We start from the raw sequence: 27,152 nt of genomic DNA, 5'->3' as shown, positions 1-27,152 counted from the left end.
TGTAATAAACCCATTGTCATCTTTATTATATATGCTTGAGTTGTAAAAGCATATTTTGGATACAACGTTTGTTTCCCTAAGAATAAAAAGGATTTTGAAGAGAAGAGAGTTGTGGAGGCCACATGGTCTTGCAGGCTCGATATCTATAGAACAAATGTTTATGAATCATTCTTCTAAATATTGGTTGGAAATACTGCTTCCAAATGTGTCCTATTGAACATACCATCTTAAGTACAGTGCTTCTAGATAAGTCTTCTTTTAAAAATGGTGCATGGTTGTGAGTGAATGGCACACATACGATATTTGCAAAAGCTATTGAACAAAAACACTCCTTATAGATCACATTAGTTTTTTTATCTTCAAAAATTTCTAAACAAATCACGTAAATTTTCGATAACTGTTTAGTTGAAACTATTCACAGCTATCTGCATTAACATGTTTTGAATTTCTAATGCAGCGAGACCGTGTCAACGCTCTAATTATTATTTAAACGTGTCTTACACACTCGCCGCAGGACCTCGAAGAAGGATATCGCCAAGTAGGAATTAAATTGAATCAACACAGTAGGACTTCGACTATTTATATATATTTATCTGTTGCTACGACAGCTATCTGTATGAAAACTGCCATATTTCGATTGCCAATCAGCAACGATCTCCAAATATATGCTCTTTAGAAGACATTTTGTATTTTTTCCCGGATTTCTAAGTTTATTTAAATGCTTTTAACAGAGTTAAAGTTTGATATACTTTTCTTTTTCGAAAGCCAAACAGTTAGTTAAGACAGTTTCTTTTCATAACTATGACAACGTGATAGGGACCTAGGATGGTGCATCCATTACATTAGTCTATGTATGTTCACTGCCAAATTACGATGAATAAGTTTACCGATTAATAATTACATCATTGATGTTAACTTTAAGCCATTCAAAGTGTATGAATAGATTTTAGCGCAAATATTGTCTTAAAAAACAGCGGGACCGCGTCAACGCTCGAAGAATTATTTCACATTGTTCAGAATGGAACTGAATGGAAACCCGGCACGGTAGAACTTGTGATATTTTGATATTAATCTACAGCTACAACGCGTAATGACTAATACTTGGATAAATGCATGTTTATTCTTCCATTTAGGCATCGGAAACAAAACTTTTCGGAATCTTTTGAGCTTGGTCCTTCGAATATATGAACGGAACATATACGAAGTAATTACTTTTTACGTTGTCAACTTAATATCAAATAATTCCTGTCATCCTTGATCACCTAATAGACATATAAAAAAGGTTAATTTTTATTTTCCTTTACCTGAGTACTAGATTACATCTAATTAATCCTAAATATTTGTGACCCGGATTAAGAACCTCTCTTTCCATATCAATCCATACCATTGTAATTCAAAAGAACTTCTAAAATGAATGGATCAGATGAAGAACGAAGTGCAAGAGCCCAGCTGTTAAGTTTTTATTTTGTCGTTACGGCTGCTGAAATAACTTTTAATACTACATTAAGTAAACTATGACAAATGGACTTATTATTTTAACGTAAGGTTGTCCAGCAAACCATTTAGAGCACGTTAAAACCTTCATAATGTTCGATAAAGCCGAATTTGAAGTTTGCAGATTGTGTTTAAGCAGTCGTGGTCTGTTGATCAATGTTTTCAGCGAGAATAGTAAATTACAAATAATGTTGAAAAATACTATAGAGGATTTAATAGATGTTAAAGTAAGTTTAGTTGCCCGTGCGACGCGCTTTTAAAAATTATTTGTAAAAAATCTTTGGTTAAATGAACAAGTTTATTTTTCCGTACAATATTGTCCAAAATATAGTGACATTTAGTCCAGAGGAGTTTCGTGCATTCTGTTATCATTATCAGTTTCTGAAATATTTTATCAGGTTGTGCAGGATGCAAATTATTCCTGGTTGGTGTGTCCTAACTGCATGGAGAAGCTAACAGAATTCCGGCTGTTTAAGCGTCGATGTGCCGAGTGTTTGTCTGTTTACAATGATCGCATCCAAAAGGGGTGCAATCCTGCGGCGATAGACTGCATAATCAATCGAGAGGAGGTCAGTTGTAACCATTAAATTGTACGATGTCAGTAACGGAGATATATTTGGCCAAAAATTAATAATTCGTTACATCTGCTTTAGTGATTATGCAGAAAAACCATTTTCGTGTCAGTATGAACATTGTGATCAATCGTAATTATTTTAAAGGGTAACGAATATAGTCTTTCGTCCGGAAGGTGAAGAACGATGGATTTATTGAAATGCCTATATTTAATTTCTGGGATAATTAATTATGAGAGGATTTTTAAAAACATTTAATGCATACCGTTTCTTTACTTCCCAAATTGAACGAAAAATTTCACGAAAACATTTGGAAGAGGGGTTTTCACCTTCCATTCATTTATTCAGTCCAAAACAGCACCACGCCAAATCCGTTGGACATTAATCATTCTGCCTACCTACCTATTTGGAGCACCAATATGACATTTTATCCTTAGGTTTTCCATACCTTCACAATGTGTTTTCACAATCCTTGTTTCTATCTTAATGTTATTAAACTCTGTTTATTATTTAACCATTTGTGCTTTCTTCTATTTAAGTTTTTTTCATTCATCTATATCCTTCCCTCAGCTATCTTTCTAATGATCTTATCCATAAATTAATGGTTCCCTTATGTTTTTTCTATTCTAAGTACCAATATTTTTGTTTCTGGGTTTCGTAAAACCTTTTTAAATGTATTCAAATTTTTCCTCGTTGGTACTTAGCTCCTTTCCCTCACTTATGATTTTCTCTTCAGACTGCTGATACTCCTTCCTTGTTAATCCAGTAAATAAACTTTCATTCCATTTTGTAATAACCAATATTCATAAATACTAGATTTTCTCATTGGTAACGTGCACCTTATGTATAATACACAAGCAGAACTTTGCATTTATCATGATTTTGTATAGATGCCGTGCACCCAGGGCCTCATAGTAATCTTGAATGTGTATACATGCCACACATCCGTGTGTCTTTGCATATGTGTATATATATATATATATATATATATATATATATATATATATGCACATACACATATATGTATACACACACACACACACACATATATATATATATATATATATATATATATATGTATATGTATATGTACATATATATATAATATATATACATATATATGTGTATATATATATATATATATATATATATCCCTCCCCGGACTACAACCTTGATGTGGTGGAAGGGCTTGTGCGTTCCGATGACCCCTAGAGCTATGCAGGCGGGAGTAATAAAAATTGCTCCTGGTAGGGTCACCCATGCCAGATAGGTCGAAGGTTAGGAGCCAGATGAAAGGTAGTCCACGCAGCGTCTGTTCCTCAGTGAGGTGGCTGCAATGGCATCTGACCCCAGTGGGGCGGCCAGTAAGTGATGGTGTCACATCAAAAACACTATTGAGGAAGGCAACGGGAAACCACCTCAATTATCATTTCCAAGAAAAATATGATGGACTATACAGATATTTTGAGTCCTGGCAACTACCAGGCTCGGCCCAATCGGCCGTGTGTCGTGCCCGGCAGCGGGGGAGGCAAGGCTTCCGCGGGCATCATCCCACGAAACCCTTGCAAGGGAAAACCAGCAGCAGCAGGACAGAAGACGCAGGAGAAGAAGACCACATTAGTTAGAATAGGAATGTTAGGACAATGATGAGGACAGGGAAATTGGAAAATGTTAAGCGAGAGATGGAAAGGGGAAATATAGATATTTTAGGTCTATGCGAGGTGAGATGAAAAGATAGTGGGGATTACTGGAGTGATAAGTATAGAATAATATACAGCGGTGGGGACGAGAACCAACGAGGGGTTGCCATAGTATTAAATGAAGCGGTAGGAAGAAGCGTAGTCAACATAGAGCAGGTAACGGATAGAATACTACTAGTAGAGATAAAAGCAGAACCGACGAACTTAGTTATTATTCAGGTATACATGCCACCGAGCAACCATAAAGAAGAAGAGGTCGATAGGATATACGACCAGTTAGAGGACGCAATCGTGTGTGTTCCTGCAGGGAAATATTTGATAGTGATGGGGGATTGGAATGCGATGGTAGGCAAAGGAAGAGATGGTGATGAGGTGGGGGACTACGGTTTAGGCACGAGGAATGACCGCAGGGAGAAAGCAGTTGAGTTCTGCAGGAGACAGGGGCTAGTCATCACCAACACTTGGTTTAGACACCACAAAAGACGAAGGTATACATGGAAAATGCCAGGTGACTCAGAAAGGTATCAGCTAGATTATATCCTGGTTAGACACAGGTTTAGGAACAGTGTGATGAATTCGCACAGCTTCCCGGGAGCGGATACGGACTCTGACCACAATTTAGTTGTTATGAAATGTAGCGTACGTTTCAGAAAGATAAGGCAGGGGCGACGAGTTAGAAAATGGAATGTAGAAGCATTAAATGGTTTGAAAAGGAAGGAATACAAACAGGCGGTGTAGGAAGTCATGGAGGATGGTAAAGCGCTAAGTACTATCGAAGAAAAATGGGAAGGTTTCAAGAAAGGGTTGTCTAAAGCCGCAAAAGACACTTTTGAACCATTAACGCTAAAAGGATTAGGAAACCATGGATCACGGATAAGATCATTACAAAGATGGGTGATCGGCGAAAATGGAAGAATGTAAATACAAGTTAGGCAAAGTGAAGTACAGAGAATTAAACAATAAATTGAGGCGGACAACAAATAAAGCAAAAGAAGCCTGGTGGAAGACGCAGTGCGAGGATATGGAGAGTCTCCAGAGGAAGGGTGAAATCGGTGAGCTGTACAGCAAAGTTAAATCGTTATCGGTAAGTAAGAAAGGAAGAGCTATGCTAACAGTTAGAGATAAGGCGGGTAAGATAATAGTTGACGCAGGAAAGATCCAAGAGAGATGGAAGGAGTATATAGAAGAACTGTATAGTAAGGAGCTTAGACCAACAAAGTTAGACATTGAAAAAGAAAATGACGTAGAGGAAGACAGCTTAGGTCCAGGCATACTAGACAATGAGAAAGAAAGGGCATTAAGGGAGATGAAACTAAATAAGGCTGTGGGGGTGGATAATATTCCTGCGGAACTACTGAAATGTTTAGCAAAATGTGGGAGGAAGAGGCTATATGGGCTGATCCGTAATATTTATGAGGAGGGAATCTGGCTGGAAGACTTTGTGAGATCAGTTTTAGTTCCTATTCCGAAAAAGCTAAAGGCCACGTTATGTGAGGACTATAGGACAATTAGTTTGATATCCCACGCAGGTAAAGTTGTTCTCAGGATCATAAACAAAGGGATAGAGAGTAGGGCAAATGATTACTTAGGGGATGATCAGTTTGGGTTTAAGAAGGGGAGAGGTACGCGTGATGCCATTGCAGTAATGAGATTATTAATCAAGAGGAATATAGAACACAACCAGGAGGTAAGGGGTATAGGGCAAAAAAAGTATGGTGGAAAACGTAGTGTGAGGATATTGAAATTTTGCAGAGAAAGGCTGAAATTGGTACGCTTTACAGGAAATTTAAGTCTTTATTGGGAAGTAAGAAAGAAATATCTATGCTAACAGTTAGATAAGGCGGGTAAGATAATGGCTGATACAGGAAAGATCCAAAGGAGATGGAAGGAATAGAGGGAAGAATTGAATAGTAAAGAACTTAGACCAACACATTTAGAGATAGAAAAGGAACATGACGTAGAGGAAGATAGCTTGGGTCCAACCATACTCGATGATGAGATGGAAAGGGCATTTAGTGTGATGAAACTAAAGAAGGTTGTGGGGGTGGATAATATTACTGTAGAACTACTGAAATGGTCCCTTCTTCCATTTAACCCATCGTCGTATACATATTATATTAGGCATTAAACTTACAGTTACATTCATATGTACACATAAATACATATAGATGGACATAAATTCATTTAGTACAGATTTGCACATTGAAAAGAAAAAAGTATATATATATATATATACACACACACACACACACACACACATACACATACATACACATACATACACATATACATACATATCCACACACACATATACATACACACATACACATAAACATACATACATGCATGCATACACATACATAAATACATACATAATTACGCACATATACACCCATACATACATGCATATACATATATAAATTAAGAGTAGCGATACTATGAGCAGTGTTAGGAACAGGTGTAAGGCAGGGTTGCCCATTATCACGGTTGCTGTTCAATCTGTATGCAGACGGAATGATTAAGGAGGCATGGGAAGAACTGGAGGTAGGAATGAAAGTGGGCGTGGAGTTCGTATAATCAGTTGGGTTTGCTGATGACCGAGCTTTAGTTTGTCAGTCAGCCAAGGGGTTGCAAGCACTGCTGAGTGAATTGGAAATGCAGTGCGACAGGTATGGGATGAGAATCAATATCATTAAAACAAAGGTAATGCGATTTTCTAGAAAGAAAAAGGCTAAGCTAAACATTAAAATAGGAGGGCAAAAACTAGAGCAGGTAGAAAAGTTTACGTATCTCGGAAGTGTTGTGGACCAACACAGTCAAAGTAGTATGGAGGTAAGGAGAAGAATTGCGCTAGGGGAAGAGTCTTTCACAAGCAGGAGGGAGTTGATGACAGGGACTTTGAGTAAGGATGTTAAGAAAAGACTCGTAAAAACTTTGATATGGAGCTTATAGCATATAGTATATGCTATAGCTATGTACGGCGCGGAAACGTGGTCATTGAAGCAGGAGGGTAGACGTAGACTAAAGGCTTTTGAAATGTGGTTGTGGAGAAGAATGGAGAAGATGAAATGGACCGAGGAGAAAACAAACGAGGAGGTACTTAGTATGGTGGGCGAAGAGAGGGGTTTGTTGGGAGAAATCCTATGAAGGCAGGAAAAGTGGATAAAGGGGGTACTGACCAGCAGTAGGAAGTTGAAGGCTGTAATTGAGGGGAGAATGTTAGGCAAATGAAGAAAGGGAAGGAACAGGATAGGGATGTTAGACGGGATGAGGGGAGGAAGAAAGTACTCAGAGATGAAAAGTAATCTGATGTAGAGTAGGATACTGGATTTTGTGTTTTGTTGGGAGTCACAAAATATTTTTTTAGTTGCTGTGTCCATCCAAAAACCTACCTTTACTGGTAGATTACCTAATAATATATATGTTTGCATATATATATATATATATATATATATATATATATATATATATATATATATATAATGTATAACACTTAGCACTAGTGGACACAGACAAAAACACAGAAACACACAAAAAAGAGACTCACTATTTTTCGAATTTTTGGTGGTCGTGACCACCTTTATCAAGGAAGAGAGGGACAGAACTGGAGGGAATACGAGGGCTGGAGCGATGGATGGAAGGGGAAGGTGGGGAGAGAATTCCGAAGGGATGGGTTTGGAGGGGCAGCGTTAGAAGGGTGGGGAAAATGTAGAAAGTGATGGGGGTGGAAGGGGGATGAAAATATAATTGGAGAATGGTAATTAGTGCCTAACATTAATTCCTGGCCAGTTCCAGGACTCCAAGAGCCAGATGAAGGATTGCTCTAGTTTTTTCAGTTTCAGAGGAGGATCAGAGGGTAGGAGGGATTCTATGATGGATACACTATAGCATTTATCAAAGGGAGTGTTGTGTTCGGAGGCGTGTTTGGGGATAGGGAGCATATCAATTAAGGAAGAGTTTTTGCATGAGGCTCGGTGGTTGTTCATTCTGATATTGAGGGGTGTGGTGCACTACCCAATATAATAGGCAGGGCAAAGTTGGCACTTCAGCAGGTACACTACATTGCTAGTTGTGCAAGTAGAGGAGGGAATTGGTGGGAGAGAGTTAAAAAATGGGTGGGAGAGGAATGGGATTTTGGTTTCGAAAATAGGGCATGTTTTGCATCTGGGTTTATTGCATGGCGTGGGAGTGGTTTTAGGATGGGTTGGGGATTTAAGGAGTGGATTGGTTAATTTGAGGAGATCGGATAGGTTGGCGGGGCATTTGAAAGTAACTGAGGGGCATTTGGGAAAAAGGTTGGCGGTGGCATTATGATTTTTTAGGATAGGGTAGAGGTCTTTTAGGATTGATCGTAGAGATTCTAAGCCCGGGAAGTATGTTGTGCAAATTGAGAGAGGGTGGGGTTCCATGGTGGAGGAAGGTTTGGGAGTGTAGGCATGTTTTCGGATCCTTTTGTTCAGGAGGGATTCGGGATAACCTCGTTTGAGGAGGGAACAGTGTAGACTTGAAAGGAAATTATCAACGGAATCAGGGTCATTGCAAATTCTGTGTCCTCTTATGGACAAGTAGTAAGGAATGGAGCGTTTTGTGTGATATGGGTGGCAACTATTGTAGTGTAAGTATTGCTGTTTGTTTGTGGGTTTAATATGTACAGAGTTGTGAAATGTTTGGTTTCTTAATGTTACATTTACATCCAGGAAGGTGATTTGGGAGGCGGAAACTGTAGAACTGAAGGAGACAGAGGACGAAGCATTGAGGTCGGAAATGAAAGCTTTCAGGGAATCGGTACCATGTGGCCAGAGGAGGAAGATATCATCGATGTATCTGAGCCACAATAGAGGTTTCAGTGGTTGTTTTAACAGGAATTTCTTCTCTGCGAGACCAAGAAAGAGGTTTGCATAGGAAGGGCTGAACCTGCTACCCATGGCACAGCCCTTGATTTGTAAGAAGAATTTATCATTAAAGGAAAAGGAGTTGCGGGTGAGGATGAACTTGGAAAGACTAAGGAGAAAATCTGTGCTGGGTATGTGTGGCTCAGGGCGTTGGGAGAGGTAATGTTTGAGAGCGGAGAGACCTTCTGAGTAGGGAATCGATGTGTATAGGGATGTTTCATGTATAGTGGCCATAATAATCTCGGTATCTGGAGGGAAGACTAAGGAGAAAATCTGTGCTGGGTATGTGTGGCTCAGGGCGTTGGGAGAGGTAATGTTTGAGAGCGGAGAGACCTTCTGAGTAGGGAATCGATGTGTATAGGGATGTTTCATGTATAGTGGCCATAATAATCTCGGTATCTGGAGGGAGGGAGGTTGATTTTAGCCTTTCCAGGAAATGGTAAGAATCTTGAGCAATCCTTCATCTGGCTCTTGGAGTCCTGGAATTGGCCAGGCATCAATATTAGGCATTAATTACCCTTCTCCAATTATATTTTCATCTCCCTTCCACCCCATCACTTTCTACATATTCCCCACCCTTCTAACCCTGCCCCTCCAAACCCGTCCCTTCGGAATTCTCTCCCCACCTTCCCCTTCCATCCATCGCTCCAGCCCTCGTATTCCCTTCAGTTCTGTCCCTCTCTTCCTTGATAAAGGTGGTCACGACCACCGAAAATTCAAAAAATAGTGAGTCTCTTTTTTGTGTGTTTCTGTGTTTTTGTCTGTGTGAACTAGTGCTAAGTGTTATACATTATTATTCACGTCCGTGAGACTTTCAAAAAGTGTTATATATATATATATATATATATATATATATATATATATATATATAATATATGTGTGTGTGTGTATATGTATATATATCTATATATATGTATGTATATATATGTGTACTTATTATCAAAAGAAAGATACAGTAATACATTGTAAACAGATTGTACATGAATTCTTGGGAAATTGTGCTTATGAATAATGCTGTTCCTTAATCTGTGCTCAGCTATAATTAATAATCTGTTACCATTCTGAGTGACCTGGTATATTTCATGCATAGAAATCCCTTTTGTGGTGTCTTAACCAAATATTGATCATGACTGATCCCTTTTTGACTCCTGCAGGACTCAATTGCTTTCTCCCTACAGTCATTCCTTATGTCTAAACCATAGTCCCTCTCCTCAACATCATCTCTGCCTTTGCCTTTTATCACATTCCTATCCCTAATTACTATAAAATTTTTTTCTGCAGGAACACATGCCGTATTATGTCCTCTACCTAATGGTATATCCTATTGATTTCTTCCTCCTTATGATTGCTTCTGGGCATGTAGACCTGAATGATGATCTAGTCTTTTGTTTCTCTGACTCCTACCAATTAGTACTGTATAATGAATATGTCTGTCTATATGTATTTGTTATCATGTATGCATGTAGTTACAAATTTTCTGCCTGAAATAGTATGCATACAACAATGGTTTAAATGAAAGAAGGGATCATTAGGTCTCAATTTTGCCCAATTAAATACCTCTTTCCATCTATTAAAAATATCTTTTAATTTTCCGGGTCTAAGTGTAGACCTTTTTATTCAATAGTATTGTCATTCCAATATTTAGTATCATGAGTATTCAGGATTTGGGGGCTTTGTATTTTGTAGTGCCAGGGTCTATCTAAGACACATCTCATAGTAAAGGTTTTTGCAATACATTATTTGAAGTTTAATGCACCTTTTCAATTCTGAATTTTTCTCTTGCATCTGCATGTGATTTAACAGATGGGGAAAAGGTAGTTTAGGGTTAGAAAATTGGATTTTTTACGGTAAGGCATGTGTGTGATATCCAGGCATGCCATTATGGATATGCCTTGCCAGTATATTACCAAACGGGATGCCAGATGTTTTCCTGGAAAACCATAAATTGCCCAGGGAATGGATCCATCCTCCTATTAATTCCCTGCTAATGGGTGAATATCACATGATGCCATATTGGGCTTAGTGTTTGGTAAATCTTATCATCATCCATGAAACCAACCTTCTGCTTAATTTGTGTGCTTATGATTTATAAGAAGGAGAGTGATATCCGATACCATGACAATAAGGGTGCATAGAGCCCTGGAAAGGAGTTTGTTGAGGGAACATTAAGCAATGTTTGGGCATTGAATAGTCCTGTGGAAGCTGTTGATCGTTCAGTGCATATGGTTCAGATGGAGGACACTAATACAGCCGGAAGTTGGCTAAATTTTATGTCTGATAATAATTACAATGAAGTGGCAATTGAGGTGAGTATATTAGATAGGTCTGCCATTTTGCATTGCAGCTATTACTAATACTTTTCTCAAAGTTGACTATTAAGGTGTGTCAATGGTGTGAGGTTTTATTTCTCCTTAGGCAAGGTTAAGTAATGATTCATAATTAATTTTCTGTGTCTCTGTGAAACACAGGATGCATCTGTTGGTAATGCAATTGTTTTTTGCAAGTAATTTATTGAACAAATTCATCTACATAATATCCCGCAAGCCTCCACAAGGGCACGTGGTAAAGAGATTTGCACAAGCACTAAAAATTCTTCAAAATATTATCCATTAGTCTCTACACACTTTTTTCCAATGACTGCTATGACTGGTATATGGAGCCCTGGAAGGAATGTTTGGGGACCTCTTGCAAGGTCATCGTCAGGGTTGATAGGTACTTTTCTATAGACAAAAAATTGGTTCCTTTCAGGGCTGCTTTGATCCAAGGGAACCAAAAGACATCTGCTGGGATGACATCAGGACTATATGGGGATGGGGTATTGTTGGAATCAGGTGTTTGGCCAGGAACTCATGGACTTAGAACATGTTATTGCTAGGCATATTTTTGTGATGGAATTGCTATATGGCAGAGATGTCTTTTCTCAAGCTGCTAGACTTTTATTGGAGTTTTTCCAGCAAATGCACATACTAGAAGGCCACCCAGAGCATTGTTCATTATGAATCTCTTCTGTTCCCACCTTATAGAAGCCTATAACCACCTAAAAACTTATGAATAAAACAGAGCAAAGTCCTCATATGCCTCGGAAATCATTTTCTTAGTCTTCACAAGAGATGTTTTCAGTGTACCAGAAAACTTTATAATTGCATTAGGTTGCTCAATGGTAGATTTCATTTTTTTGTGACACGTTTTGCACGTAGGTTTACAATAACTGATGTTCTGCGATTTCCACATCTTTAGAGAGCACTGAGACTGGTTTTGCCCCCATGCTTAGTGTCTTCCTTACCAAGTCTTAGTACTTTCATCCCATCAAGAGGAGCAGAGTAGGAAGAAAAAGTTCAATTGTATTACCTGTGGAACACATCCTGTTTAATAATATATAATCCCTTTTATGAATAGTTGATACAAGCAATATAATTGCCATTTTGTTGTATGTGTTATTGTTTGCATAATCTCCCACATGGTTCTCTTGCTAATATTATATAGAACAGGTTGACCTGAAGGTTTTATTACCTTGATGCTATTATTTTGGAAAGTTGACAAAAGGATATTATTAAAGTTTTATTCATTTATGCTTTGCATTAGTTTCCCCGGAAGGAAATCAAGAAAGAGATTGACGACTACACAATCGTGAGAGGCACTGTTGACAGTAGTGCTGTGGATGTCAGAGATGACATGATCAATGTTAAAGAGGAAGTTGACATTGCCAGTGGATGCTCTGCTTCTCTGGCAAGGGATATTGATTGGTCAATGGTCTCATCAATGCAGGAAGGTTGCAGTCATTGGTCAGATAGTGAAGAAGCAGAGAATTTGGTAAGTGTGCATATTCTTGTCACTAGTGTAATTTGCCATCTACATATTGACTCAAGTCATCTATTTCACCTCAGGTTAGTGAAGCAGTCTCTGATATCATGTCTTGGCCTAAGAATCAGGGCACTTTATTTCATAAGGCCCCCAAAGATCTCAGCGTAAATTAGTTTTCCTTGATAGCTCAAGTGGTTGGAGCATTGGCCCAGCAAGTTAAAAGATTGTGTGTAAGTCGCAGTCAAAGAAATATTTTTGCACTTGTCATCTGCTTGATTTCACCTTCCCCATCTCATCTCAGTTTCTCCCTGATGTGAGTTCCTATCCATAGTGTGTGAAAAAGTCCCCTGACATCATCTCTTGACCAAAGAATGGTGGCACTTGGTTTCGTAAGGCTCCCACAGATCTCAGTGTAAATTTGGTTTCCTCAATAGCTTAAATGGTTAGAGATTTTGCCCTGCAAGTTGAAAGATCAGGGCCTAAGTCCTGGTCAAGGAAATATTTTAGCATTTGGTGAACTCCATGATCGCATACCAAATATCTTCCTCTAGATTGGTTGTTTATGTAATGAAGTTTTCTCAGGTCTTCCACTGGGTTAGGGGTTCCATGGTGGCCAACATTTCAATACCATACTTGTGCATCATCTTCAGGGATGATGATTACCACTACCAGACCAGACCCCCTATTGACTGGGCTATTGCCCTCATTTTTATCGCTGCTTCGGTGAGACAACGTCCACCCCTTCAGCGGTAGTGTTTGTGCAATTCGCACAGGGGAAACAATGGCGATCGAATGTGTAAATGGCGAACGTGTACCTTTCCAGTGTTAGTGAAGGAGAAGTTGAAAGAAAGACCTCTAGTGGGTTGGCAATTGGCCTTAACTTAAAGGAAGAACTAAAATTAGCTTAATTCTAAGGGCCGAGACATTTTGCCCAAAAACTCGTCAACAGGACGGAAAAACATTTACTAGTCTAAAAACTTAAAATTAACTTACGATTCTGGTCTAATTTTTGGTTATACAGGATATATATTTTTTTCTCTTTTGTTCTTTTTTTTTTTTAATTGTTTTCTTTTATCCATTGGATTTATATTATATATTTTTTTTCTTTTTATCCTTTTTTTTTCCCCTTTTTACTTTTCTTTTCAAAAGAGACTTTTTTTTTTTTTTTTTTACATTCAATGATAACAAAATAAAATGATAATATAATGGCAGTTACACAATGCCTTAAACATAATACATAAACCTTGGCTCAAATACATATTAATTTTTGAATCATATATAAGAAAGAAAGTCATAGGAAAGAATTCGGTAATGTTACCGAAATAAAATTTCTTTTGGTAGTCTGTAGCTCGGACGGCGTTTCCTGTGTAGGGAGTAATCCCATATATTTTTTGTAAGCGTGTTACGTGGAAGGGACCTCTCGAGTCGTTCGGCTTGCGCTCGAATGAAGTCGTGTATTTTAGGTATTTTGTGTGCGTTTCTGATCTCTTGTATTGGGACGAGTTTACTCTGGTTTGTGAGTTAGCGAAGTATTTTATTTTGGAATGTTTCTAAGCGATTTCTGTCTGTTTTTGTCGCGTTCCCGAAAATTTCGCAGCCGTACAGCATCCTGGGACGGATATACGAAAGGTACAGTCTAATCTTGGTTCGGTGCGTGAGGCGCGATTTGGAGCACAAGAGTGGAGACAGAAGTGCTCTTGTGCCCTGAGCGATGTGTAAGGCATGCTGTACGTGCGTGGCCCATGTCAGTCTGTAGTCAAAGTGTATCCCTAAGAATTTGTGTGACAATTTCGTCGGAATACGCACGGATTGAAAGGTTAGAGGTTTTTTTGGGAAATAGCTTCGTCTCCTCCGAAAGTCGACAACAACACTTTTCTCAGCATTAATTGTGACTTTCGAGTTGACGGTCCACTTTTCAAGTAAAGAGAGGTGGTTTTGTATCTTTCGGAAGGCACACGTGCCGCTCCAAGATCTTGCCGCGATAGCAGTATCGTCGGCGAACATGAAAGTTTGAGTTTGTGGAGAAGAAGGAAGATCGTTGACATAGCAGTTGAAGAGAGTAGGAGATAATATGGCGCCCTGCGGGACGCCACAATTTATCTGTTTCCCGGTTGACAGAGCTCCGTTTTCGGCGACATGTATAGCTCGTGAAGCGAGAAAACTATGGAACATCTTGATGAGATGTAATGGAACCCCGATTTTAAATAATTTAAGTATCAATCCATCATGCCAGACTTGGTCGAAAGCCTTGGCCACATCCAAGAACAACACTGCAGTGTGTTGGTTGTTCTGCATGCCGTGGCTGATATACTCTGCTAGTCTGAGTATCTGCAGGGAGGTGGAATGTCCTTCCCGGAATCCCATTTGTTCCGGTCGTATTACGTCATTGGTCCGTAGGAAGAGGTCTAGACGGGCTTTCAAAATCGATTCAAACAGTTTAGAGATAGAGGAAAGTAAAGATATAGGTCTGCGGTTGAGAGGAATTGTCGGGTCTTTGCCTGGTTTGGCAAGCAGGCACACTTTTGCTATTTTCCAGGAATCTGGAAAGTAGCAAGAGGAAAGACAGTTATTGAATAAGCCCAGTAGGTGACGAACGGCCGGCAGTGGCGCGTTCTTCAAATGCCTGTTTGAGATGTCATCAATACCCGGGGCTTTTTTCGGGTTTAAGTACTTTATTGTCATTCTAAGCTCCGTCTCAGTGACCGGCTGGAATGGAGGAGTCGGAAGGAGACCTAAGCTACTTACAGCAGCCTCGGCTTCTTCGTCCTCCCGCGTCCTTGGCCAGTCGGTTTTAAGAGTCATGGTTTCCTGGAACGCGTTGGCTAGGATTTCTGCCTTGTCATTGGCGTCGAAGTACAGGTTGTCGTTATGCCTGATGGGCTGGTCTGGACGGCCTTTTTTGGTCAGTTGCTTAGCAACCTTCCAAAGGGATCCGTCGTCGAAGGAAAGGTTGTCGAGTTTGTCTCTCCATTGGTCATTAAACCGATTTCTGATCTCGCGTTTGACGCAGGACGCGAAAAAGTTATAACGCCGTTTATAGGCGCCATCCCTGGTTCGCGCCCATTGTCTGCGGGCCTTGTTGCGCTGTTTTATGAGTAGCAGGATGTCGTCGGGTAGGGCGTTTGAAGGAGGAGGGGGATGAGGGTACGGGAGCGATGCCAGTGCATGCGCGTCACGCATTGCCTCGGTTATGGCCAAGACATGAGCGTCAATGTCCTGCCGGGCTGAGGAGTGTGGGATTGTGATTGAGGAAAAGGCGTCTTCTGCTATGGAGGCGAACTGTTTCCAGTTCGTCTTTGAAGGAAGGGAAGGAGGCTGCTCATAAGGGACAGTCGCAATGTCGGTTTTAATCGGGTAATGATCACTGGAGAGATCGGAAAGTACAGTTGGAGTCGTTATGTAAGGCAGATTTTTCGTTAGGCAGAAATCCAGGATGTCTTCACCACCACGGCTGTCAATGTGCGTTGCCGCTGGTGGCACTTCGACGTCTACCATGATGGAATTAACAATGTTATGCAAACGCCGGCCATTAGTATTCGCGGACCGGCACCCCCATTCCGTATGTTTTGAATTCCAATCGCCGATGGCTACGACGCGACTGTCAATCGGGAATAAGGGACGAATTTCGTCAGGAACAATAGTTTTACCAGAAGGTTGGTAAACGGAATAGATGTCAAGTTCACCTATGGGAGTTGGGAGTCGTATTCCGACGCATTCTAATGTACTAAGGGCGTATCCTTTCAGTGCCTTGTGTTTAATAGATGACTTTACTGCGATAAGCACGCCTCCACCGCGAGCAGTGGGACGGTCTCGCCGATATGTGGTGTAGTTGGGTATGTAGAATCTGTGACTGGGTGTTAGATGCGTCTCCTGAAGGGCGACTACATCAAAATTGCCAGAGCTTATAAAATCTTTGAATTCCCGTTGGCGGCCGAGTATGCCGTTGCAATTCCAACTGAGAAGGCAAATGTTGCGGAGCTTACTAGTCATTAAGCTCGTGCAACTCGCATAATTGCTGGAGCATAAAGATTTTCTTCTCCGTTTTTGTCTTTAAGAGACTTAGCTGGTGGTGCATGGACATAAAGTATCCAAACAGTGACTGTTCATTGTGTGCGGAATTTGAGGCAGGAATGTTTGGTAGGTGATTTGAAGAATAAGAAGAGGAAAGGGGAATAGCGCCGCCGGGCAATAGGGGGTTGATCACGTGGGGAGGAGGGATTCTAGGTGGAGGTAAGGAAGGAAATGGGGTAGTGGCAGCAAAAGATGTTTGGTCCTGCAAAGGACCTTGAGCACGGGCTGCCCAGGCATTCCCTGCAGGAACCGGGGCAGGTGTGAATGTTTTCCCTTGAGCTGATCCTCGGGAAGTTATGTCGCGCTTTTCACGCGCCAATCGTCGTTGGTTTTCCCATTTGTAAACGGGGCAACCGCGATAATTGGCTGGGTGGTCCATTTCGCAATTAACGCACCTTGCGGGCGTGGAGCGGTCTTTCTTCTCACATTCGGTAGTTAAGTGTGGTCCGGCACACTTAACACAACGGGGCCGAATGTTGCAGTAATTTTTGGTGTGCCCGAAGCCCTGGCATTTGTGGCACTGTATTACGCCCTTAGGTTTGGTGAATTTTGTTATATTCACCCGCATGGCCATTAGGTACTCTACTTTCAAGAGGTCACCTGGTTGGGAGTCATTTGTCAAAATGACATGATACACTGGTACCAACCTTTTGGTACCAGTGAGTATTCCCCTTTCCCTTTCGTTATATGAGGGCTTAGTTGTTGTTAGTTGGACAACACTTTTGATCGAGAATCCCAGCCTGACTAGTTCGGCCTCTAGTTCTTTTGCGGGAACGTCTCCCACCAGATTCCTAATGCAGTACTCTCTCAGCCTATCAGCTGGTAGCTGATAGGAGGTAAATTCCATTCCCCTGTCCTTGAGAATATTTTTTGTTTTGAGGTAGTCCTCTACACTACTGCAGGATATTAATACAGTGTTTAGACCTCTGAGGACACATTTAGGGGGGGTAAGTAGATTTTTTGTGAGCTCATTCGCCAAATCAACCCACCCTTTGACATTGTGTACTGTTATGGCTGGGATCCTCGGGGATTTTGGAGTTGACGGCTGAGTCTCCATTACTTCAGTCGTGTTTTCAATGGGAGAAAACCTATTACTTTGTGGGATGTCGGGGGAGGGAATGACCCGGCGTCTTTTCATGGGAGTTCCCTTTTTTCTAGAGACGACAGTGAAGCCGTCGTCTCCCTGGCCATGCGGTGTTTGCGTTTGTTGGCCCGTGATTTGGTTTATGACGAGAGGGAGGGTGTGAGTAGTCCCCGCTGAAGAGGTGGACGCATTTGTGTTTACGAGTTGATGGTCGTCGCCAACGGTGGAATTAGCGACGGCTAATTTGTCTTTGTCCGCTTCTCCTGCGTTTTTGTTAACTACCTTCCGCCTACGGAGTGCTGCTATCGCTGCAGCTGCTGCAGGAGAAGGTGTAGAGAGGTTAGTGAGTTTGAAAGGCCTGCTTTCGGTTCCCGTCGGAGGCCCCGAAACACTGATTGCTGGTTGTTGGTCGAGTCCCGCCATGGTTTTTTCTGCCGATATTGGATTTGCGTCCGCGGTTTTTGTAAGTGGTGGTGTCAGACCAAAGGTGTATATTGGCCTAAACATACCTTGTAGTGGCAGGGCTGTAGATGTCTGGTGAGTGTCGTTTTTTGATGTATTTGTCCCCGCCGGAGAGGACGAATCTGCCATTTCGGGCTTACTTCGTCGAGCGCAGTGATGCTCCGAAATGGTACGATAGCCCGGACTGGGCTATGTGAACTTTCGCGCGCTCATACGGTTGAGATTTATTGTCACCCTTTTTTTTTTTTTTTAACAGTAATTTTAGGGGGAACCCTAGCGTGGGGACCCACCCGGTTCACCGGCAAGTGCAATGCACCCAGGGGGCGCTTTACCGGATAGCCGAAATGAGGCGACCGATTTAATAATAGATGAGGCGCAGAGCGCCACCCGAGAGTGAGAAAGTGGTTCTGAGTTAGCCACTCCTCCCGGGTGCCTTGCGACCTGGGCTATACCACCCGTTGATTGTCTGGCTGGAGCGTTCTTGTGGTTTTCTTGAAGTTAACGAATGTGTTATTTGAAAACCCTTCTCGTCTAATCTCTCTAATCCATTTCTCTCTCTTCTAATGATGATTGCCACTCGGCAGTTTTCAGTTTTAAAGGTTTTTATTTCCGTCGTGCAAAGTACAGATTGTAAGGAGAGTATAAACAATATATAAACATAACAATAACAACACGGAAACCCCGTTATAGGATAATGATCCTCTTCGGGGTGGAAAAGAAATAAATAAGGACAGGCTACAAAGAGGGTAGCGTTTGCGGAAAAACCTTTCTTTTCTTTTCTATTCTTTTCTACGGGAGCGGTATCGGCCCGGCATTCGCCCAAGGGCGGAGGGAAACCCGCAAAACCTCCGCCAGACCACCGGAGAAGAGAGAGCGAAGACAGACGGTATAAGAACAACAGAAACAAAACATTAATAGAATATAGATAGACTAACAAAATTTGAAACATAATACTGTTTTTGTTACACTGGAAGGTTCACTGGGATCTCACTTTTAGGATCACTTCATTTGACTAGTTTTTCGGATCACTTCACTTCACTTTTCGGATCACTTCTTTGATCTACGGCGAGGGGGGGGAAATAGTGGAAGGTCCGGGTCCGGAAGCAGACATGTGGGTGTTGGTAGCTCCGTTCTGACGCGGTATGTGGGCAAGTTGATGTCCGGATAATAGCTGGGGAAGGTGGAGTGGATGATCCGTGCCGGTGTCTGTAGCTTAATCACTGGCCTGCGACGTAGCAGGCCTCCCATGCTGCCCATGATGGTCGTGAGCAGCTCCACGTTGTAATCCGCGAGTCGGGCCGCGGCTCTGCATCGGGCGCGGCACAACCTGTGGAGTATGGGTTCAACATCAGCACGGTCATAAATGTATTCGCTGGGGGTGTCGTGCGGGAGGAGGAGGAGCCGTCGTAGAATTCTGCGCTCAAAGGACGCATATCTTTCAATGCCCTTGCCCATAGGCAGCACCGCGAGAGCGGCGTACTCCAGTACAGGCCTGATAAAGGCCTTGTACAAAAGCACCCCGCAGCCCTCGGATACTCCGCGACCGTTAGCCCGGACGGCACGCAGAAGGTTTGCGCGACGGCTGCACCTTGCCCTCACGGTATCTATATGCTGTCTCAAGGCGAGGTGTCTGTCAATATGGACGCCAAGGTAGGTTACGGATTTGGAAGGGAGGATAGCTCTGTTCCACAGAGAGATGGAGGGTGGTGATATGCCGGACTGACGGGTATCGTTGCTCCCGGCGAACACTATGAAAACGGATTTGAGGGGGTTTGGCCGCAGGCGCCATCTCCGGAACCATCCCTCTAGGGTCGAAGTGGCACGCTGGAGATGTTTCACGGCCGTTTCAACCCGCTGTGCTTGTAACCATAGCGCCGTATCGTCGGCATATTGGGCGAGGGTTACTCGCTTGCCATGGTTCTTATCTGTGGGCATGTCCCAACAGAACAAGGTGAACAGCAGTGGAGAGAGGGCGGTCCCCTGAGGGACGCCCGCGAGCAGTGGGAAAGGAGAGGAGAGGTGTCCATTGACTTTCACCCTGGCCTGCCTATTATTGAGGAAAGAGAGAATTAGCCTTAGTAATGGGGGGGTTACTCCTGGAGTTAGAGATTTTGGCCGCCATATATATGTGCACGCTCGGATTCAAGTGACTTCTGATTGGTGTGACAAAGGGGAGCTTCCTGATTGGTTGCTGGCTTATTGTGCTTTTCTCCTTTCTCTTCTCACCTCCACTAGCACAGGTTCCCATGTGTGGCTGAGGGAATAGCTGGAATCCCTGTTGAAATTCCATCCTGCCATTTTAATTTTGATAGATTCCTTGATGATGCAGCCCCAATAACCACTGGCACGGGCAAGTAGCTTGGTCCTGTTGAAATCAATTGAGTGATCCATCGCGATGCTGTGTTTGAAAATCGCTGATTTTTCTACCTGCCCTAGTTGTAAATGTCTTTTATGTTCCTTTAATCTCGCCTCGATGGTCTGCCCTATCTGTCCAATGTAGACATCCCCACAGATACACTGAACTTGGTATATGCCCAGGATCTTTAGGTTGATAGGGTCCTTAGCTCTGACCAGCAAGTTTCTAATTTTCTCCGTTGGTTTATGGATTGCCTCAATTTTATGCCTTGCCAGTATCCTATATATTTTCTCATAGATCAAGGCGACGTATTGCAAGCAGGCCCTGGCTAATGGTTTTTCTTTTTCCTCCACCATGCGTGGTTGCGGACCTTTTTAGGGCCAAGGAGATTTTGCATATACTATACTCATTCTGGAAGAAGGTGGTTTTCAGGTGGTTAATCTCCTCCGGCAAGCTATTTTTGTCTGCAATGACCCTGGCTCGTTGGAAGAGTGTTCAGCACTGCTCACCTTTGAGATGGGTGGTGGTGGCGGCTGTTTCCATTGAAGTACAGCCCAGTGTACATCGGCTTCCGATATACACTATGTCCGAGTGTGCCATTTTTTTACGTTGGACCAGGATGTTGAGGAAAGGGAGTTTGCCATTGATTTCCAGTTCCATGATGAAGGATAAGGTTTTGTTTATGTTCGATAAGGAGGATAATATAGTCCTAATCCATTACAACTAGGAATTGAAGAGAATTAGAGTGAATTCATTTGATGGTGCATGAGGCAATATGAGGGCATGGAGTAGTCCCTTGGAAGCTACTAATCATTCAGTATATTGAGCGACAGTTAAGGAAGAGGACAGTTATTGATCCAGCACTCAGGCGTATTTGATGGCTGATGAAAACTTTGATGAGGTGAAGGTTAATGTGAGGAAGTATTGCAATTATTCATTGCTTTCATGACCAAAGCCATTTCAAAGAGTTGATGATCATCATTGTGTTCTGAGTATGAGGTTTTCTCTTTTAGGCAAGAAGAAGAAATTGATTTGTATTCTATGTCTGCACAAACCTAAGCCTAATCTGAATTATGAGACCAGCATATAAAAATTTGTAATCCCTTTCATGAATAGTAAATGCATGCAAATTAAATATTATGTCACAAATATTCCATGTTTGAGAAAATGAGAGATTCCTAAATAATTTTAGTACCAGAATTATATTAAAAAAATGGGCTCAAAAATATATTCAGCATTAGTTTCATGATGAGATGAGGGAAGATTTTGGTGATGATGTAATCACCAGTGATGCTGTTGAAATTGGGGCTATGGATGTCCAAGATAACCAGATGGTATTGAAAGAGGAGATTTTGATCCTATTAGCCATACTTGATGACTTCTCATACTCTGTTAAAGGGGACTGCGGCCTAAGAAATATTAATTCTCAAGAGTCATTCTGTCCATCATATTTCTTATTCTTTTCAAAGGGATCTGTTTAAAGTGTTTACCACTGTGTTGTGACATTTCCCATTATAATACTTGCCTCTCAACTCAACAGCCTGAAATAAAATTCTATAAAAAGCTCATCTTCATCTCTGTATACTTGTTTCCTCCTTTTATCCCATCCAACATCCCATATTTATTATTTCTGCTTTTACTTCCTTCATTGGAGTATATACTTCTCTCTATGTATCCCAGTCCCAGCATTTCATTCTAAATTAATGTGCTATCTCTATCTAACATTCTCAGCCATCAATAATCCCCTCTCTCCTCCTTTGTACCATACTTTTCACACTGTTTTTTATTATCCTTTAATTGTACTTCATCTCAAGTGACTCTTAAGGACTGCGGCTTCTATTTTTCAGATAACTATAATTGTTAGGATTATTTAAGTATTTCTATTCACAATTTTTAATCCATGGAAATTCATTGATTTTTTTACTTTTCATCATTGAATTCTCTTATAATTAACCTCATTTTGACTTTGTTTAAATATGGGCAATATCAGTTGATGTTTGAAGATCCAATTAATGCAGGTCAAGTGTTTGGAGAAAATATCAATTTGTTTTAATCACGCGCATGGTTAAGTTAATATTTTAAATTGAAAATTGAAGTGTATAAATCTGTTCAATTTCTGTAATGTTTGTCTTTGATCGTGCAGGATTATTCCAAATATGTAGAAATACATTTCTCTTCTGATGTGGAAGTAGACAATAAGGAACAGTGTGATGCTGGTATGGCACAAGATGAAGGAGGTCTGAGAGGGGAAGTGTTGCAGGCACAAGGTAAGGAGAGCTCAGGACTGCTATGCTTTCACTTTTGTTACCTTCTGGTAAAAGGGAACTGTTGGTGGTTAACTGCCATGGTTCCACTAAAATTTGTTGGTGGTGACTTGTTTAGTTATTGTTTTTTATTCATCTAAAACAAATTAATTATTAATTACTATATTCTGATACATTTCATAATAGATTTTATTATTTATTCAGCAGAATTAGTTAGAAAAATAATTTGCTATAAAGTAAATTATTATGTTTAGCCACGAAATAAATGTTCTCCTTATTCTCTCTCATAAAAGCCCCTATCAAAAAATATTTGTTTTGAAAAGTTTACCTGCCAAGTCAAGACTTGTTAAAAAGTAATGCAACATAACTTGGAACCACTTTATTAGATAATTTCCAATAAGAATGAGTTCATTTACAACCAAAAAACTTTGTTCATTTTACTGCAAGTCCTTGCTATGTTCCTTATTCTTTGCTAAACAATAGGAATGAAAATCCACAAATTAGTTTACTATCAAGAAATATAACATCAAAATTTTTATTCATCATTACTTGGGCAGATATTGAAGCAGCTATGAGTGACTTTTAGTACTTACTTAATTTAAGTCAACAATAAGGTACTCATGGGGGTTTTTATGCAGGGTGAAATAGACAGAAGGCATGGAAACAAAATAGGGAAAATTTTGTGCAAGGTTAATATTTTTTAATTGACTGTGGTAAATGTTTTTAATTATTCATGAAATAAATAATTTCAAATGTATTGAAAAATAATTATTACATAAAACCACAGAATGGAGTGAAAAGTATCTGCTCAAACAAACAATCAGCATTTTAGCTTTGTCAATTCTTATAACATTTCAAAGTATGATTTCATTTTAAATGATCACTGGATGCCATTTCCTGACCTATAATCTTCTTAATGAGGTATTTCCGGAAGCTAAGAGGTGTTCAGCATACCTCTTTGTTTTCAGTACAAATATATTTGGCGAAATGGGGAGTCCGGATGCGCAGTGTTAGGAACAGGTGTAAGGCAGGGTTGCCCATTATCACGGTTGCTGTTCAACCTGTATGCAGACGAAATGATTAAGGAGGCATGGGAAGAACTGGAGGTAGGAATGAAAGTGGGCGGGGAAATCAGTTAGGTTTCCTTATGACCAAGCTACCAAGCTTTAGTTTATCAGTCAGCCAAGAGGCTGCAAGCATTGCTGAGTGAATTGGAAATTCAGTGCAACAGGTATGGGATGAGAATCAATATAAGGAAAGGGAAAGGTATAATAGTTTACGTATCTTGGTAATGTTTTGGACCAACACAGTCAAAGTAGTAGGGATGTAAGGAGAAGAATTGCGCTAGGCAAAGAGGCTTTCACAAGCAGGAGGGAGTTGATGACAGGGATGTTGAGTAAGGATGTTAAGAAAAGACTCGTAAAAGCTTTGATATGGATCGTAGCTATGTACGGCACGGAAACGTGGTCATTGAAGCAGGAGGATAGACGTAGACTGGAGGCTTTTGAAATGTGGGTGTGGAGAAGAATGGAGAAGGTGAAATGGACCGAGAAGAAAACAAATGAGGAAGTACTTGGTATGGCAGGCGAAGAGAGAGGTTTGTTAGGAGAAATCCTATGGAGGCAGGAAAAGTGGGGAAGGGGGTGTTGACCGGCAGTGGGATGTTGAAGACTGTGATAGAGGGGAAAATATTAGGCAAAAGAGGAAAGGGAAGGAACAGGGTAGGGATGTTGGACGGGATGAAGGGAGGAAGAAAGTACTCAGAGCTGAAGATTGGTCTGATATAGAGTAGGATGGATTTTGTGTTTTGTTGGGAGTAATAAAATTTTTGTTTGGTAGTTTGTGTCCATCCAAAAACCTACCTTACAAAAAATATTTGGCAGAATTTATGTGAAAACAAATAAAAGCAATGAAGGGGTCAGCATTAGACAAGGCATGCACTGTTCCTGGGATTTTAGCAAAACCAAAGTTGGTAGAATACACAGACTGATGAATATGTGGGCAAAAACACTTGGAAACTAAGCATATTTGTGAATGCTCATGAATACATAAATGATCGTATTTGAACATGTATGCCTATATAGTTATTTATGAACGTATAAACTGGTGAAATATAATTATTTATGCATACAAACTGGTGATAAAAAATTGTTCATTGCAGAGATTAAGTTATCATTGATTACCTTTTTTATTATCCTTTAAATATTTTAGATATTGGCAAGAAAGAAGATGGTGCAGGGAAAGATGCTGCAGACACTTCACTGCACACTTGTCAAATTTGCAGCAAGGTATTTGCACAAAGGTACATCAAAGCACACATGATGCATGTACACATGAAAAAAAAGATGCAATCCAGATGTAATATTTGCCTGGAGGTATTTGAGTGTAAAAAGAACCTTGTAAGACATCTGCAATTGGTGCACACACTGAAAAAGAAGCACCAATGCCAACAGTGCTCAAGAAACTTCCATAATCCAAAAGAACTCAGAAATCACATGCCAACACATACTGGAGAATGGCCATTCAAATGTTCAATATGTTTGAAAGGTTTTGCTCAGAAAAAAGACCTACAGAGGCACATATTGACTCATACAGGTGAAAAGCCACACAAATGTGTCATATGTTCAAAAGCATTCTCATTGAAGGGAAACCTTAGGCAACACATACTGACACACAGTGATGAAAGGAGGCACAAATGTGCAATATGTTCAAAAGCATTCACATCAAATGGTCATCTGAAGGAACACATGTTGACACACACTGGTGACAGATTATTCAAATGTATGATATGCCAAAAAGCATTTACTCAAAATAGTAATCTAAAGATTCATATGTTGACACATACTAGTGAGAAACCATACAAATGTTTGATATGTTCCAAAGCATTTAAACTCAATGGTAATTTGAAGATACATATTTTGACACACACCAATGAAAGGCCACACAAGTGTGATATATGCTCAAAGGCATTCACTCAACATGGAGCACTTAAGAGACACATGTTGACTCACACTACTGTGAAATCATAAAATATTTCATATGCTCTAAAGCATTTGCTAACAAACATTACCTGGAGGTTAATTCTTTGACAAATACTGATGAATAGCCATACAAATGAGCGTTATGTTTAAAAGCATTAAAACAAATGCAGTCTGGTTAAACACAAGAAAGTGCACAAACAAGTAAAAACTAACTGGAGTGCTCTATTTCTACACTAGCATCCATCTCCTAGTGTGCTGAGGCCAGGAATAATTGAAATGAATTAGAATATTCAGGTTTAATTTTTTTCAAAAAGCTCTTTTCTATGACTTACTGCAAAGATGCCATCATAAAGTGCTAAAATTTTGGAGGAAAATTTTATTGTTCACAGAAACTATTCTCTTTCATGTAACTTTTCTCAATAGAAAATAATGTTTGTTACATTACTGTATAATTGGGTCTATTATAATAATATTAATTTCAACAAAAACTTTTCCGTCTCTTGAAATAAAAATTTCATGAACATTCACATGATAATCTTTTAACTATGTATCATTACATCTTGAAATGATTTTGTCTAATGATCCACTTTTTGGATGTCCTATTAATGAATCAACTATGAGGCTTTAATGGTCATGTTTAATCTCTAGGATCAAATTATTTGTTAATTAGGCAACAAAGTCACAGGGTTTGTTGAAAATAAAGTAGTCGCTATTATGTACCATAAAATATCTTGACTACTATTCAGTTGTCAAAGGAGGTGCATGCAAGATGTCTTATCAATATTGTCATAATTTAAAACAGTTCACCAAAATCAAACTGTAAAGATTTTACCAAAAGGCAAATAAATTGATGTACAAAAATTTTGCTATAATTTTAAGTACAATTATGAATCTTATTATATTTATACCAACAAATTAAATTAGGAAGTACAATTTAAAGTTGATGAACCATGCTTGTTTAATGAGAATTTAAGTTATATGTGTAATTATATAAATTAATTTGGAATGTTTTTAGCCTTTATGAACTATAAGTTCTAATAATACTGCAACTTAAGTTGTTTGAGGGACACATTAGTGACATATGATGTAGTACTTATAGAAGCATGGAGCTATGTGAGGAGGAATATGTTTCTCTAGCAATATGTTGTTTCCTTCTTTTGTTTATATGGCAAACCAAGCACATCCCTCATGTCAATTTATATCAATTTTTATTGGGAAAATCCTACCTGATAATCACAATATAGGCTATCATATTGTAATATAATGCATGCTATATACTATAAGAACTTTTTCTTGGCATTCTATATAAAGCTTCTTGGTATTTGTTAAAAAACTGGTAAATAAATTAAACTGGTAAATAAGGTTAAATGGATATTCAATTGATTTTCCTTCCATCAATGTTTTCTATATATAACAAGAATTGAATGCATGTAGATTTAAAATTGCTAGGATTATTTGTGGTAATGTTTCCTCTT

General features: G+C 40.1%; 1 protein-coding gene across 1 annotated transcript; it reads left to right on the top strand.

The window, feature by feature from the left end:
- Positions 1-1,465: 1,465 nt before the first annotated feature.
- Positions 1,466-27,152, top strand: LOC139687256 (zinc finger protein OZF-like). The gene is made up of 5 exons (XM_071584391.1): positions 1,466-1,721; positions 1,893-2,063; positions 12,241-12,468; positions 22,576-22,699; positions 24,908-27,152. The coding sequence occupies exons 1-5, from the start codon at positions 1,587-1,589 to the stop codon at positions 25,723-25,725; spliced, it is 1,476 nt and encodes a 491-aa protein (XP_071440492.1). The 5' UTR covers positions 1,466-1,586; the 3' UTR covers positions 25,726-27,152.

The sequence above is a fragment of the Hetaerina americana genome, unplaced genomic scaffold (assembly GCF_022747635.1).
Source record: "Hetaerina americana unplaced genomic scaffold, ioHetAmer1.1.p SCAF_187, whole genome shotgun sequence".
NCBI lineage: Eukaryota > Metazoa > Arthropoda > Insecta > Odonata > Calopterygidae > Hetaerina > Hetaerina americana.
The sequence above is the reverse complement of the archived record's forward strand: the minus strand, read 5'-3'. Positions and strand labels throughout refer to the sequence as shown.

Bases quoted from the DNA above. Each gene is read 5' to 3' on its own strand.
- LOC139687256 (XM_071584391.1), top strand. From the start codon at position 1,587: ATGTTCGATAAAGCCGAATTTGAAGTTTGCAGATTGTGTTTAAGCAGT. The intron at 1,722-1,892 runs GTAAGTTTAGTT...ATATTTTATCAG, and splicing joins AGGATTTAATAGATGTTAAA to GTTGTGCAGGATGCAAATTA. The intron at 22,700-24,907 runs GTAAGGAGAGCT...TAAATATTTTAG, and splicing joins GGAAGTGTTGCAGGCACAAG to ATATTGGCAAGAAAGAAGAT.